The 15,787-nt window shown below is 40.0% G+C and overlaps 1 protein-coding gene across 3 annotated transcripts in view; it reads right to left on the reverse strand.

The window, feature by feature from the left end:
* The window catches only part of OGT (O-linked N-acetylglucosamine (GlcNAc) transferase), a 37,059-nt gene extending 22,307 nt beyond the window's left edge, over positions 1 to 14,752 (reverse strand). For 2 of the 3 annotated variants that reach the window (XM_055337680.1, XM_055337683.1), the window contains exons 1-5: positions 14,506 to 14,752; positions 11,524 to 11,704; positions 10,402 to 10,645; positions 3,695 to 3,763; positions 293 to 409 (exon numbers count right to left, since the gene is read on the reverse strand). In XM_055337680.1, coding sequence (XP_055193655.1) covers positions 293 to 409; positions 3,695 to 3,763; positions 10,402 to 10,645; positions 11,524 to 11,704; positions 14,506 to 14,542 — 648 coding nt within the window. In that variant the 5' untranslated portion in view covers positions 14,543 to 14,752. The remainder of the gene's footprint in view (positions 1 to 292; positions 410 to 3,694; positions 3,764 to 10,401; positions 10,646 to 11,523; positions 11,705 to 14,505) is intronic. The other variant, XM_055337682.1, reaches the window with a different exon arrangement.
* Positions 14,753 to 15,787: the final 1,035 nt, after the last annotated feature.

Raw genomic sequence — 15,787 nt, forward strand, 5'->3', positions numbered from 1 at the left:
CCAGGGAAGCAGGGGGCACCTGGCTGGCTCAGTTGGCAAAGCATGCAAATCTCGATCTTGGGGTCATGAGTTCTAGTCCCACATCAGGTGTAGAGATTACTTAAAAAAATAAAATCTTTACAAACAAAACTAAAAACTGCCATATCATATCCCATTTGGCAAATGCTGTAATACTGTCCGAGAAACAAAGAGATTGACTGATTAAGTAAAGGCCTATTACTTGGTTCTAAGTAAAAACACCCTGCACACTTAAGCACTTCACAAGTAACCAATTATTAATTTCATTACTAACCTTTTCAAAATGATGAATTGCAAGCCAAATCTCTCCTTGTGCATTGAAAACACAGCCAAGATTACTCCAAGCTACTGCAAAGTTCGGTTGCGTCTCAATTGCTTTCAAATAACATGCCTTTAAGGAGGGGTTAATGAAAGAAGATGGGAGGGGAAGGAGGTAAAGGGAAAAGGGAAAATTTGTAAAGGGAAAAAAAAAGATTGGGGAGGGGAAGAAGGTGATATCATTATTCTTTCTCTGACCAGCCAAAAGTGACCCTGCAGCATAGGCTCGCTTGCGCCAAAACTAATGCGCTGCCACAGCTGGCTGCTCCTGCGCCTGCGCCACCAGAACCCAAGTGCAAACCACCATGTTCAGTTCTGCTAACCAAGAGCCAACCCTTTATACTGGGACTTATCTGGGAAGTCAGTTGCCTTAAAACTCTATGCTGGACTTCTCTTATCTGAACACCTAAGGCCTTTTGCTAGGTTTTCAAGTCATATCTAGAGGGTGCCACTCAAAGTTAAGTTTTCCCACCCCACCACCACCCCTCACCAGTTTCCCAAAGCATGTTCTAAAAATGTTAATAGATATCACTGGAAAAAAGCATTTCATGATCAAATAAATTAGAAAAACAGAAAGCAAGTTTCTTTGCTACAGAACTTCCCTTAGCCTTTAATAGTTTATACAGGATTCCCTTCAACTTAGTTGACCATGGAACTCTTTTTCTCATTGGACATTTTATTAGAAAACTATGAAACACATTTTGGGAAATGCTGCTCTAAATGATAATGTTCCTCACTAACATCAAAACTATGCTACTGAGGAGAAAAATGTTGTTCTGCTATGTTAGGTATAAGAAAGCCAGGCTATAAAAGTTACATCCTCACAATGTCCCTGACTCCCAAAGGGGACTGAAGCTGAAACCTCATATGACAGGATTGCACCTAGGTTGAGGTCCCTGTAATGCGAGCGCAAACATCGCTTGCGCAACCTAACAGCATCGCGCTGCGCAATCGCTGCGAACTGCTGCGCTACATAGAACACCCCTAGACGCAGCAAACGGCCAACCAGATCCATTAATCTACTAGACAGGCCCATAGAGAATATTTGTTTAATGAGATTAGTTGGACTCGAGGTATGTTAAAACCCAATTTTATCCAAAAAGGCTACACAATAGGACTGAGGGAGCCAGTCAATCAGATTACTCATCTAGTCAACCGTTCACAGGGGCTCATTTGCACGCATTGCGCATTAACGCGGCGCAGCCTTTGCGCTACTGCAGGGTCACAGCGCATCATCAGAAGAGCAGAATGCTGCAATCCAAACAAAGAAGAAAAAAGGAAAAAAATGAACAACAAGAAGAGTTAGAAGCTTTTACTAGTAAATTATCTCTAATAATTTTTAATATCAATTAACTTTTACTTATCTTTCACAGAATTGTGGCTATAGTATAAAACATTCTCTTACATAACTTGCTTGTAAATAAAATTATTTTAAGCTGTTTCTGAAGCCACAAGACAGAAGATTCAGGCATGGAGGCAAATTGTTTTGCTGTGGCAGTTACAAACCCGTTACCATATTTCTCATCATGTGACTTTTCGGTGCGTTCCTTGCTGGAAGAGGAGGAGGTGTGTGTCTGCCCTAGATCCAGGCCTCGAGCTCCCTTCAGCGAGGCACCTTACGCATGGAATAGGAGGTTTCACCCACCTGAAACCTTCTAAATACAATATCAATGGTGAAAAACCAAAAACAAGAGAGAAAATAAAAACAAGATCATTAGTAAAAGTTCAACAAAGCAATTGAAATTCTTTGGATGTCTATTACATATGGGAATGAGGACAGTCTCAAGTCTGTAACATGGGAAACATGCAGAAGGGAGAGGGTTAATCAGGGCTATTGCATAAGCAGGGATTTTTTGCTGGAAGAAAGGCTCTTCGTTTTCTACAAAGACAACTTAATTTTGTTTCCATCTACTAGGAATATGCTGGCTTGAATTTTCAAATGCACTGATTACAAAAGAAATACATTGCATTTCACTCAAGAGTATGTTCTTGTTCACTAAGTTCTCACAAAAACAGAATAAACATTTTTCAAACTAGGTGTCTCCAGAGCTCTGAAATAAAGAAGTCAGCAACCTAAGGCAGGCGCAATGTCTCAGCCTAAACCGATCTCTAAAGCTGCAGTGAAGTGCAATTCATGTTAGCTGTCCGCTTGGTGGGGTGACAATTAATTGGAGCTTATCAAATATTTGTTCTATAAATTACCAATTAGATTTATCAGCTAAGATTGAAATCCATTACAATTCATTAGCTGGAAACCTACATAAAGATTAATCCAAAGTGTCAGCAGAATTTATGAGCTATGCACTTAAAACTAGTGCCTTTTAACATCAGATGGTGCTGAAAAGCCTTCTCCCTCCCTGGATGAAGCAGTCAAACAGACAGCTACGCTGCGCATACACTCCACGCATTAGCATGCGCGTGGGGCTCAGAGCAACAGGTGGGAGTTTCAGAAGCATTCTGGTTTCTCCCCACTCCTCACCCCTGCAGCGCGGTTGCGTAAGGTGGCTTGTAACAAGACAATTTCATTTGTAAATTTAATTTACAATTATACCAAAAGCTTTAATAACCCAACCTGGTGTTCAAATTCATTATTTGGAAACACAGAATGCTAAAAGCCACCTTTCCACTTTGGCAAGTTTTCTTTCGATCAGTCCATTTCCCAAACAAACCAGCTTTGTCCTTTTTTTTTTTTTTCCAAGGAGGTAGGGCAGGGAGGAATAAAAGTAAGGAAGAAAAGAAGGTAGACAACTAGGGTTGGAAAAGAAGAAAAAGGAACTTAGGGAAGGAAGTGGGGACAAGAAGGGGCAGGATGTTCCAATTATTAATTTGCAATAATTTTAACAGCCTTTCTTCCACTGTAAAAAGGGTAAGGAAGATGAAGGGAGGAAGGTTAAGTAAGAATTTTAAATGCCAATATTACAGGGTAACATTTGGATGAAATTCTTCTCCACTTACAAGCCACAAAGGACTTAGAAGAGCAGCATTTTCAATGGCACCTGCATCATATAGGAGTCTTGAGCCAAATCACAGGCGCTCTGCTTGTCACCAGCAGGCAAGCCTCAGATTTGAAGGAATGTTACTTATTCCCACATAAGATCATGATGGAGCCCATTGTTATAAAGATGATCTAGCTCAGCAGAAAGGCTCCAAAATGTTCAGGTTCTTGCTTTACCCCCAGATTTAGAACAGATACGCCAAAGCCTGGCCCTGCTCTAGTCTGAGGTGATTCATGCCGTCAGTTTCCTCAGTTTCACAGGAGTGTTTTTTTTGGAGATAGCTCAATGAAGAGTTGAAGACTTGGCAAAAAGTAAAAGTTTTCATAACACTGATGTTTAAATGTGTTCTATCAAACACCTACCTTGGCTTCTTCCAAGCGACCCAGGGCTTTGAGCAGGTTCCCCAGGTCACTGCGAACACAGTACAAATCCTAGAAACCAAGAGATATTCATTCATTATACTGTCAACCAAAAATACCTTGAAGTTATTTTTATGCATTTAGCTCACTGTCCTTTTATTCTACCAACTAAAGATACTGCTTGACAATTTACAGAACCACAATCCCACATTCTCAATTCCAAATTCCATAAACTTATCTGATGATTAAACCTGACCAGATCTGACATGAAGTTATTTACAGAATTTATTGATCCTACTTAGTGTAAATACTCATACTTTCTGCTGCAGAAATATAATAATGTTTTACTAGAAGGTGCTGTTCCAGACCCACCTGGGAGTTTTATACATGGTATTACCATCTTTCTAAAATCTTAAAAATTGTCAATTTTGAAATGCATTTGATCCCACCAGTTTCAGATAAAAGACTATGGACCTTACTATACCTTCTCCTCTCTCTAAAATGTCGCCTTAAAAAAAAGCATCAAATATTTGTTCAAAGGTTATGATGAATCACTCCAGTATCAAGAGCCAAAAATTTTCCATAGTGGAAAAAAAGTATTTAGCTGTGACTGGCTATCAGCAAATCTACCCTTAGGCTGTCAGGCATATTTAGAAACCTTGACTTCATTTCAGTATTAGACAAAAGGATTACCATCCAACCAAAGCTTCAATCCTGGCACCTGCCACTAGATTACTCATTAGTATTAAGTGCCATTAGAATTGAGTGGGTGAATAATGAAAAGCAGTTGACTCTGCTTTTTATTAGCAGCATAATTGTGTTGCTAGTCATCTGACTCACCAGTCCGTTCATCAGTATGAAAGACTCATCAGAACAGTGAGCTTAAATTTTTATTTGTCCTTGTTTGCCTTTGTCATTCAAATCTATCAGTCAACAAGCATAAACAATGGCAGTAGGGAGTAAGCTTATCATTCCAAACAGTTCCAAGGGTAAAAGAGCCTTAAATTAAGTCCCAGTAAGGGAAATTTTCCCAATTGTGCCAAAGTATCATCATATATATAATTCTATGCACAACTGTATTATGGTTTCCAGAATCAGGTGATTAATTTAACTGATAAACAGCTTTTGTGATTGTATACCATCATCCATCAGGTGAACCAAAAAGTCAGCCAGCAAAAACACAGGCTGCCACAGAACACCCTTATGGTTGCCCATACTGGGTCAGTTCCATGATCTACCTGATCTGTCCTGTCCATCCAGCAATGCCTATAGTGTTTTGGGAGAAAATGATTATCTCCCATGATCTCAAATACAAAAGGAGAATACTAATTCTCAAAACAAGAATCATAGGTATCATTAATCTTATTTTTTTCATTAATCTTATTAGAGGATGATAAACCTGTCTAAGCATTTTTAACCCATTTATACTCAGAAGTAATGATTCTATAATCTTGCTATGTACTTCGTATAATTTTTCTTCCTAAACTTTAAGGGTTACCATTCTGTTTTGGCCAAACATAACTAAACAATCCGATCTGTTCATACAAGCTCCTTCTACCCATACCTGATTATTGCAGTTATTTATCTTTGGACTTTTACCAATTCCTATGCCTTTTCTGAGCCATAATAATCAAAATCTTGCAGTAATTCTCCAACAGTGACCCTAGTGGACTATATATCTTAGCCAACTATTGGATACTTTTACCTTCTAATTTCTATCAACTCTTGGGTGGATGCCATCCAAGTCCTGACACTGTCTATCTATATTTATATTTAATAATATCATTTTGATCCATTACACCATACTAAATCCAGTTAACACAATGCCCACAGTTAAAAATAGATTATCTTCAAGATTACTGTAAGATAATCAACAAGGCAATTTTAGAGAAAGGTAAAACACTTCATCTTAAATATAATACTGAAACCCAATTCTCCCGTTTGGGGATCCAAATGTCTATGCGCGAACAGCAGATTTCTAGGAAATTCAAGGATACCACTATTCTCCCAAAAGTTCAAAACCTAAGACTGCTTCAGAATGAGTAAGAATTTCATATATAACCACCCCTCCTAAAATAAAATAGCATTTATTTCCTGCCTTTCTTCCTAGAGCCCCCATCCCTACCCACATCTATATATACACATACAAAGTAAAATCAGGTTGATAAAAACCTACAGTAGTTCTCAATTGCCTCTCAAATTAAATTTAACCTCCTCAGCCTCTCTATTCTTTCTAAATCTTCAAATTGACTCTCCTCTACTACACTCCCTTCTTGTTACTACTTGACTCACCACTTCAGCCAAGGAAGTCTACTTGCTATTTACCTCCCTACAGAATGCTTAGGTTATAAGCACCCACTCAAGAAAGTCTTCTGATTAATACTCTCTAACAATAATCACCCAAGGAACTTACGCCCTTTTTCTCTTTATGGGTCAGGTCCCAGCTCATATTATAATCCTCAAACTTTTTCTCCCTGCACATCACCCCAATTCCCAATACAGCGCTACACACACAATAAGCACTCAAATATTTAAATGTGACATTTGCACAGCAAACAATAAAAAGCAGAGAGAAATAGAAATATATGGTTTTCCACAGTTTAGCACAACCATAACAATGTGACAGTAACATGACAGTCAGGATGCCAGTAGCTCTCAACATTATGCATCCACAGTCAAAGCCAAAGCAACATTTCCACAACCAACAGAGATCCTTAGAGCAACTCAGAGTTATAGCCATTTTACAAAGAACAATTTTGTACATAATCATAAAAGGGACTGCCAGGTATGGGCAATTGTAGTGAACCATCATGTAGAAGACTGCCAGCTGCAATCACACCTTCCAATACAATGGACTAAAATTTCAGTGAAATTATTAAGTCCTCCAACATTACAGAAGACAATAAGACAATTCAGAACATAAAAACAGCTCTAAGTCTTAAAAAAAATTTTAAAGATTTTATTTATTTATTCACAAGAGACACACAGAGAGAGAGGCAAAGACACAGGCAGAGAGAGAAGCAGGCTCCATGCAGGGGGCCCTATGTGGGGCTCAATCTCAGGACTCCAGGATCAAGCCCTGGGCTGAAAGCTCAACTGCTGAACCACCCAGGCATCTCAGTCTCAAAATTTCTATAATCAAGTCACAGAATAATTTCTATCATTAACTGGAAAAGATAAACACTGCTGAAAACATATTACCAAGAATATTATCATAACATTTCACTGCTGCAAAACCAAACTAACCTGATTTTAACTATTTTCAATAGAATGCCAACTGCATCTATATGATTCAGGACAATTACTTGCCAACAAGAGCACAATTTAGGAATAGCCTCAAGACACGCTGTCAGAACCAAACTGACAAAGGCATTTGACAGTAAGCTGAAATCTAGTTGAGACTAGATATCCAGGACACCTGGGTGGCTCAGTGGTTGAGCGTCTGCCTTCAGCTCACAGCGTGATCCTGGGATCCAGAATCAAGTCCCACATCAGGCTCCCTGCACAGAGCCTTTTTCTCCCTCTGTCTCTCTCTGTGTCTCTCTCATAAATGAATAAATAAAATCTTTAAAAAAGACTAGATATCCTGCAGGTCTCCTGGGTGGCTATGATGGTTAAGTGTCTACCTTCAGCTCAGGTCATGATCCCAGGGTCCTGGGATTGAGCCTACATCCAGGCTCCCAACTCAGCAGGGAGTCTGCTTCTGCTTCTCCCTCTGCCTCTACCTCTGCTTTTGCAAAAGATCGGCAGGGGGCTGGGGCTAGCTCTTACTCTTGCTCTCTCTCTCTCTCCCCCCCCACAAATGAATAAATTTAAAAATCCTTTAAAAAAAAAGACTAGATATCCTGAAATAAAACATGATTGCTATAGTCATTTAGGTGAAATCAAAGCAGTTTGCACAATCCTTTTTTTATTCTTACTGGTGAAGGCACAGAAATAAAGGAGCACCCTCAACTAGTAGAAACAGAACCAGATGGGAATGCAGAACTGTTCAAGGGGTAGTCCCATGATGTATTTTTTTATTTTTTTTAATTTTTTTTATTTACTTATGATAGAGAGAGAGAGAGAGAGAGAGAGAGAGAGAGAGGCAGAGACACAGGCAGAGGGAGAAGCAGGCTCCATGCACCGGGAGCCCGATGTGGGATTCGATCCCGGGTCTCCAGGATCGTGCCCCGGGCCAAAGACAGGCGCCAAACCGCTGCGCCACCCAGGGATCCCTGATGTATTTTTTTTAAAGACTGATTTATTATTCATGAGAGACACACGGGGAGAGAGAGAGGCAGAGACACAGGCAGAGCAAGAAGCAGGCTCCCCCTGCGGGGAGCCTGATGGGGGACTTGATCCCCCATCCCAGGATCACGCCCCGAGCAGAAGGCAGACACTCAACCACTGAGCCACCCAGGCGTCCCTCCCATGATGTATTTTAACACTGTTTTACTTCTTTGGTAGGGCACAATGACAAGCTTTCTATTAACAGGTTAGATATTGAAAAACACGGTTGTGTCTCCCACTTTAGTTTTCCCTTCTCATCATACTCTTACAGTTTCATATAAGGTCAGCATCAGTGACTGCTCTGCCACACATATAAACAATTGGAAACCAGAGCCAAGGGGATCAGAGTTCAAGATGTGGGGCCACAGCTATGTAAGAGGACAAAAGTGAGTTCATACTGAATCAACAAGAGAAGGGTGGAACCAACCCTGATTAATTAAGGGAAGGAACTTATTGTGACAACTAGGTGGACAAGTGAACTCTGAGCCTTCGCAAGAACAGGCTCCAAGCCCCAGTGGCAGCACATACATGGTTCCCCCCCATAATTCTTTGGGGTAACTAGATAGTACTGCAATAAAAATTAGAAAAGCCACTCTAATTTATATATTACACTGAGTATTTCTGAAAGGATACATGAACAAAATAATAATAAATGTTAGTCTTAAAATTAACTGGAAAAATAATCAATAGATGTCAAAATTAAAAAGTGATTTCAGATCTTTTGCACAAATTACTAAATTAAGCTGCAGTTTCTGAACCTGTAAAACAGGAACTAAGGGAGAGTAGGATGTGGTCAATGGTTTTCAAACTCTACTCAAGGGCTGCCTTTCAGGACGGGTGCCCTCTGGGCACATCATCCCTTTTTAAAATATTTTATTTCTTCTCTTCTGTGTTTACTTTCAAGATATTTCAAGCTCAATCAAAAGAAACAAAGAAAAAAAGACAAACAAAAACCCAGACCCTTAAACAGAGAACAAAGCAGAGATTGCCAGAGGGGAGCAAGTGGTGTAAATAGGTGAAGGGGATTAAGATACACTTACTGTGATGAGCACTGAGTAATGTGCAGAATTGCTGAGTCACTATGCTGTACACCTGAATGTTAATTATATTTGAATTTTTAAAAATGACTACCAAGAGAAAATGATATTGAATTTTTAAAAATGACTACCAAGAGAAAAAAAATGATATTTATAATGAGGTTTTAATATCTTACTTCACCATTACTGGCTGTGTGACCCCAAGAAAGCTACATGATCCTTGACTATTTTTTTTTAATTGGTAAAACTGGCAATAATACCATCTACTTCAAAGGATCATTGTAAGCATTAAGACCAACATCTGAAACAACTGGCACAGTATCTGAGCACATAGCGGATTTTCAATAAATGATAGCTAACATAATTACTTTAATTAATCACTTCCAGACTTGTTGCAAAACTAAACGTCCGACCACTTAGCTTGGTTATGTATTCTTCATTTTTTTCTGGATTCCTACACTCCATCATTACCTCTTAAGTTTATATCTATCTTCTTTTTTTTTCTTTTTTTTTTTATATCTATCTTCTTTCCCTAACTACATCAAAAGTTCTAAGGGCCAGTCTTACTTTTTTTTTTTTTTTGTATCTTTCAAAGACCCTAACGCAGTGTGAACTTAATGTCTGCCAGCTGGGCCTCACTTGTTTTCCAGAAAACATCTGCAATTTAGGGACCCTGGATGGCTCAGCGATTGAGCGTCTGCCTTCAGCCCAGGGCATGATCCTGGGGTCCCAGGATCAAGTCCCACATCGGGCTTCCTGCATGGAGCCTGCTTCTCTCTGTCACTCATGAATAAATAAATAAAATCTTAAAAAAAAAACCATCTGCAATTTAGACCAAAAAATTTAAGAACGAATCCAAAACCTGGTTTGGATACTATTGCCTCAATTCTACCACTTTTAATTATGTTGAAAGGAAGAATAAGCTACTGAGGAACAAATTTTGCAGCCTACTTTTCATGTCACTGATCCATATAGTGGCATCTTAACTATTTCATATTACAGATTAAGGCCCTTTATCCACTACTCCTTGAAAATCAATTAACTGTTACAAATACCTATCAGAATATACCCAAATTTAAATCAAAACCACCCAAAGAAAGAAAAAAAAAACAGAAACAAAACCACCCAAAGAAACTATGTCATATGTTCTGCACTTTTACAGGCATTTTAAAAAGAGGTGTAGAATTTCTTGCAGTAAGGATAAATTCCATGCTCCCTCATGTAACTTGCTAGATAAAGCGAATTTTTTAAAACGCAGATTCAGTCAAAGCAATTTCAACCATGTTAAATAAACGAACATTTCTAAATTCTTTACTCCATGCAAAAACCTATTTAATGTCTGAAGTAGCAAGCTGTTTCTTTCTCGGCTTTTGTAATAATAACCATTAAAATTTTACTCACAGGATTGTACTGAAGAGCAGAGACGTAAGCTTGTACTGCCCCTTCCATGTCACCTGCTGCTACCAATGCGGCTGCCAGGTTAATGTAACCATCGATGAAATCTGGTTTGAGACGTAATGCATGCCGGTAATGCTCAATTGCTTCCTGCAACTGCCCTCTTTCCTTGTACACATTCCCCAAATTCGAATAGGCTTCTGCCAGAAGGGGGTTCTGTTTAATTGCCAGAGTGCTAAAGTGAGCAGATCTGGAAAAAGCGAAAAGAAGTGTTGACACATGGGTATGCACATTACAAAAAGAAGGTATGGCCCATAAGCAACTAAGTTTCTGAAGCTCCTGCGCCATCACTGCTAACTGTATAACAATACATTATCTTTTAGCTACTGTATAGTAGGAAAAATTTTGGAAATCAAAGTTTTTCAAAAGTAGGGATATCCCAGATCTCAAATTGGAATTCTTTTTCCTTAGGAGATAAAATCTTATTAAAGTTTTCTTACCAAATTGCTACATTGTAAGGCATGAACACTAAGATCAAAAATGAAAATGCTATGTGCATGATCCTTTTTACATTTGTTGATAAAATGTAATGACACTCATCTTCAAATGTTTAAACAAGCCAGAATGGCAATTTATTAAAAGGATAAGAACACTAAGAACACAGATTCTTCCCTTTTGATTAATTCAACTGATTAGCTAAAAGTAGTATATCATAATGATGTGTGGATTTGCAATTTGAACCACATATGCACCTCCTACCACAGCAATATATACCATCATTTCTGAGCATTTCCATTTCTCAAGCTGACACATCTTACAAAGGTGAGACTGGATGCTCAGATATATACTAAAAATAATTTATTACCTAAACAGAGTTAAGAAGGCAAATGTAAGTGGAAAAATCTAGAAAAGGTCCCTTGTCATACTGATAATATAACCATCACCACAAAAGCAGGGGAGAAAAACTGGCAGCTGGGCATGTCACAAGTGGGCAAAGAGCAGATGTGCGTTGGTGGCTCAGTTAGAAACCCAGTACCAAAAAATTTCAAGTTCAAATATTTAAGTATCATTGTTTAAGCTCAGCACCCAGAGGCAGCAATCACCAGCAGGTACCCCCACATCTCCTACCTGTCCAGCCTTCGACACTGGAAGTGTATAGATGAAAGTAATAAAAGCACACCAGTATTGTCTGGCTCTTGTCTCCAGAGCTGCATGCAGTGTCTCTCTGCTGCCTCAAAATCTCCTGCCTGATATTCTCGATGTGCCAACTCAGCTAACCCTTGGAAGGAAAGCATACGTTTCGTTGGTTCTGGAGAATCATCAAAACATTTGAGGGAAGGAGGGGGGAAAACAAAAAGTTAGAAATGCCAACAAAAAAATGTAAAAATATGGTATATTAAACTTAAAGATGAAAACGCTTGAAACTATGTAAAGCACTAGAGTGTTCTGCACGTTATTTATACCTCCAAGTTAACGTCAGGTGCAGAATTGGCATTTTTAGAATACATCATTAACTTTTCTTTCCCAGACTAGATAGAAACACTTCCGAATAAGATTACATTTTATGAACAAAAATACTTTGTACTTTTAAATTACATATAAGTCAGAAGGAGTATCTGAAGATCACTAAACATTATTCCCTATACCTTAGTTAACACACAGAAACAAAATATAAAACGTGATTTGCAAGGTCACAAAGACTTAATGTCAGAATATCCTACTGGAAACATAATACTCTGTCACGTTTCAGGTTGGATTTGTGGGGGGGGGGGTATTGGTAACAATCTCTCTTTTAACCTGAGAGAGCACCAGATGCCTTTTAACTCTTAAAATTACACCTATTATTTGTAGCTTTCTCAATTTAATTTTTTAAATTAAGGGATATACTAGAAGCCAGCATAAGAGGGGGGGAAACTCTAAAAGTCAAGGTGCTATTTTTAAAACAGCTGATAAGATAAATTAGTCTCTCAAGAACCAAAATACTTAAGAGGGATCATCAAACGTTTTAAATAAAGACCCAAGATTATACTGCTCTTCTATTATCCCAAATTCAAGGTGGAGACCAAATTATCTAAATCCCACCCATGCTGGTTTAAGAGGAGCATTTTCCAAAAAGCTCTGACACTAAAAGGATTAAGACCCTGCAAACAACCCTATATAAACCAGTTACCTACAACTGCAATGATTTTTAAGAATGGGAAAATGCTAAAATATAAAACCATTCGATAAAGTGGGACAGAATGAACAAATGAAAAACACTTTGCTCTGTGTAAGTGACTTAATTCAAATTCATAATGAGAAAGAGTATAGCTAAAGCCCAGAGACTGCGAGTAAAACAACAGACTGCCTAAGTTTCCGCTGTAAACACTTAAACAGTGATATATTACTAGGAATTTGACCATAGCACTTTCATTAGAAGTTTGGAATAGGAAACCATGTACAAATTATTTAAATTCTACCAAGGTCACAGTGACAAGCTCAAATTTGAGCCTTAAACCCTTAGGGCTTAAACCCTTAGGGCTGGCAAGTGATCTGTATACTCAGGAAAGCAAAGTAAATTTCCTGACAGAATGTAAAGCTGACCACTACACAAGAGCAGACTCCCATCCAAATCCGAGTAAAGTATCTCAAATAGAAACTAGTGAATTAATCACATTTTAGACAAATCTCTTGAACTTCCTAGCTCCTCGTTTTAACACATAACTTTGTCAACTTTTCAAAGCCCCTTATTTGCTAATATTAACACCTGAAATGACAACGTCCTCAAACAAAATACACACAGAAAAGGGCCAGCTAGTACAAAATCTTCAATCTTTAAGGATCCTTGGCAGAAAGGAGAACACAAATTATAAATCCCACTACCCAGAATCTCACATAAGATGAACTGAAGATTCGCCTACTACTTACTGCACAATGTCCACAAATACTAAAACTCTTGATATGTCTCAACTGAGAAACAACTAAATAACCTCGTGAGAAACCTAAGAACCGCAGCCCAGTTCCCCCCCCTTCCGCCCCAAATAGCCTCAATATGGAAAGGCAGCTGAAGGACACTCCTATAATTTGGTTCTCTTATTTTTAGTAGAGAATGCTCTCGATTGAATTGTCTAAAAGGGCAACCACCTTGCACTTGTGCAGCTACACTCCAGTCGCTTTACAAACTCTTCAAGCAGGGATGAAAACTTAAAAAAATACACACCCTATGAATAAAGAGATACTAAGCTAAAGAATGGGGATGGAAGACCCAGAGGCGGCGGCGGAGGAATACAGGGAGAAAGTAACACAAAGCAGGCATTCGGGGCAGGGTGGTCAATGCTCAGGCACCAGCTAAGCTCCAGCGTGGTTTCTCCCCAAAGGGTAGGAAGTGGACCGCAGGGCTGGCAACCTCGCGAAGGAAAGGGTGTGGTTCCCCGCGGGAGGGGAGGAAAGACGGGATGGGAAATTCAGGCTGGGGGACGCGGGTAGAATCGGGCGATGGCAAAAGGAACCCCTGGAAATTTCCAATCTAAACCGGGGCCGCTCGACAGAAGGAACACCAAAAAGGCGATGCTCAGCGGGGTGTTGTTCAGTATCCCCTCTTCTCGAGATTACTTACAGCACACCAAAGAGCTTTTGCTCGTCCTCGGGTGATGCAAAGTGAGGACATGATTACACCGGAATGGCACCCCCGCCCTAGACTGACAGAGAAGAACCAAATCCGGCTAAGGGGAAAGGGCTGGACGGGGGTCGGGAGGGCAGAGAGGTGGGGACGGTGGCCTGAATGAGGGGAGAAAACTGCTGCGAAGGAGAGTGAAAGGGCAGAGATTCCAATGCAGTCCATTCCGAGACATTCTAAGAGCACACGTGTGATAGAAGCGTCCCGAAAGAGTAGGAAGCTAGAAAATTGATGGGATTAAACAAGAAAAAAATGGAAGCAGAAAAGAAGCAAGAATGAGGAAATGTACAAGGAGCGGACGACAGCGGAAAACCCAAAAACAGATGCCGGTAGACGACGGAAAGCTCAGCAATGCCACTGATGTAATGAGGATGGCCGGGGGAAGGAAGGGAGTGATGAGAGAACGGCGCGAGACCCCAACAGGGCATCTGCCAAGGTAGAACGGACACCGGTACCTGTGCTGTCGGCCACGTTGCCCACGGAAGACGCCATCTGGAGCTTCTTGAGAACGAGAGGAGGGTAATTGACCCGCTGCCGCCACTACTGGCAAGAATGTTTCTGGAGGTAGTAGGAAGAGGGCAGTAGCCGTACCAGTGTTTTAGCAGGCCTAAGCGGCGGCAGCAGTCACAAGTTTTGAACCTTAGGAACTCTGGTTGGCCATCTACCTCTTACGGTCTTGAAATGGCGGCGACGGCTCCTCGGCCGAAACAACACGGGCCGGAACTACTTTCTGTTACAATCAAGTACCAGCGCGGAAGTAGCGCGGTAACCAGCGCTACCGACAAAATGACTATAATCAAAGTCGCTAGCTCTCGTGTAACCTTCCGCCCAGGGCCCATTGCGACAAACACGATTGTGTCGAGAGCGCATGCGAGCAACTCTGTCAACCCTACTGGCGCTTAGGACACTGGCTGGGGCAGGAGCGGCCAAGTTTTTCAATAGCGAAGCGGAGGGTTAAATAACCCCGTCTATACGACGGGAATATTTTTGTCGGAGTTGTTATAGTCTGTTGCCTAGCCGGTAATGTAGATTTTTCATATCAGTGCCAGAGGCGTCTAAAATATTTCATCAACTTTATTCAGGTAAAAATTGACAGTTACAGGGTAGAGGGATCAATCTGAGCAAGTGCATTTAAAGGTTTCATTTCAAAGACTGAGCTGTTGTTAAAAACGATGGCAGAGAAGGTTATAATTTGAACGAGTCTTAATTCTGATTCCAACCACTGGTTTTAAGCACTTTTGATGAAAAACACTGATACTTTCACAGGGTCAAGTGAACCCAGACATCTCAGATCGCAGCCATATAGCCCGAAATTTCAAAATCATCTGGGTGTTCAGTGTAGTTCCTCCCACAGCATTAGGGCAAATGCTTCATAACTCAGGGACATGCTGAGAGTTTGCATTCCAAAGGCAACCATAAAAAATGTTAAAGATGATTCGTATTCGTCAAAATCCTTGAGTCTCTCCTGAGTCTTAACTTCACTGCCACCAGATAGCTTTGTATATACTAACCATCAATGATTCCATTTAGCTCAAAGCAGTTCAACAATGACAGTTGAATTCACTTGCTAACTACCTAAAACCACACATCCAGATTGAGTCTGAATTGCGTCCACTTCCCTGAACAAATCAACTCTTAAAATTCTCATAGTTTCAAGTCCATTGTTCAGATATTTTGTAACACTGGTATTAATATATATCTCCTTGCAGAAAGGATTTAAAGTAACTTGCCACATCA

Source organism: Nyctereutes procyonoides, unplaced genomic scaffold (assembly GCF_905146905.1).
Source record: "Nyctereutes procyonoides isolate TBG_1078 unplaced genomic scaffold, NYPRO_anot_genome, whole genome shotgun sequence".
Classification (NCBI taxonomy): domain Eukaryota; kingdom Metazoa; phylum Chordata; class Mammalia; order Carnivora; family Canidae; genus Nyctereutes; species Nyctereutes procyonoides.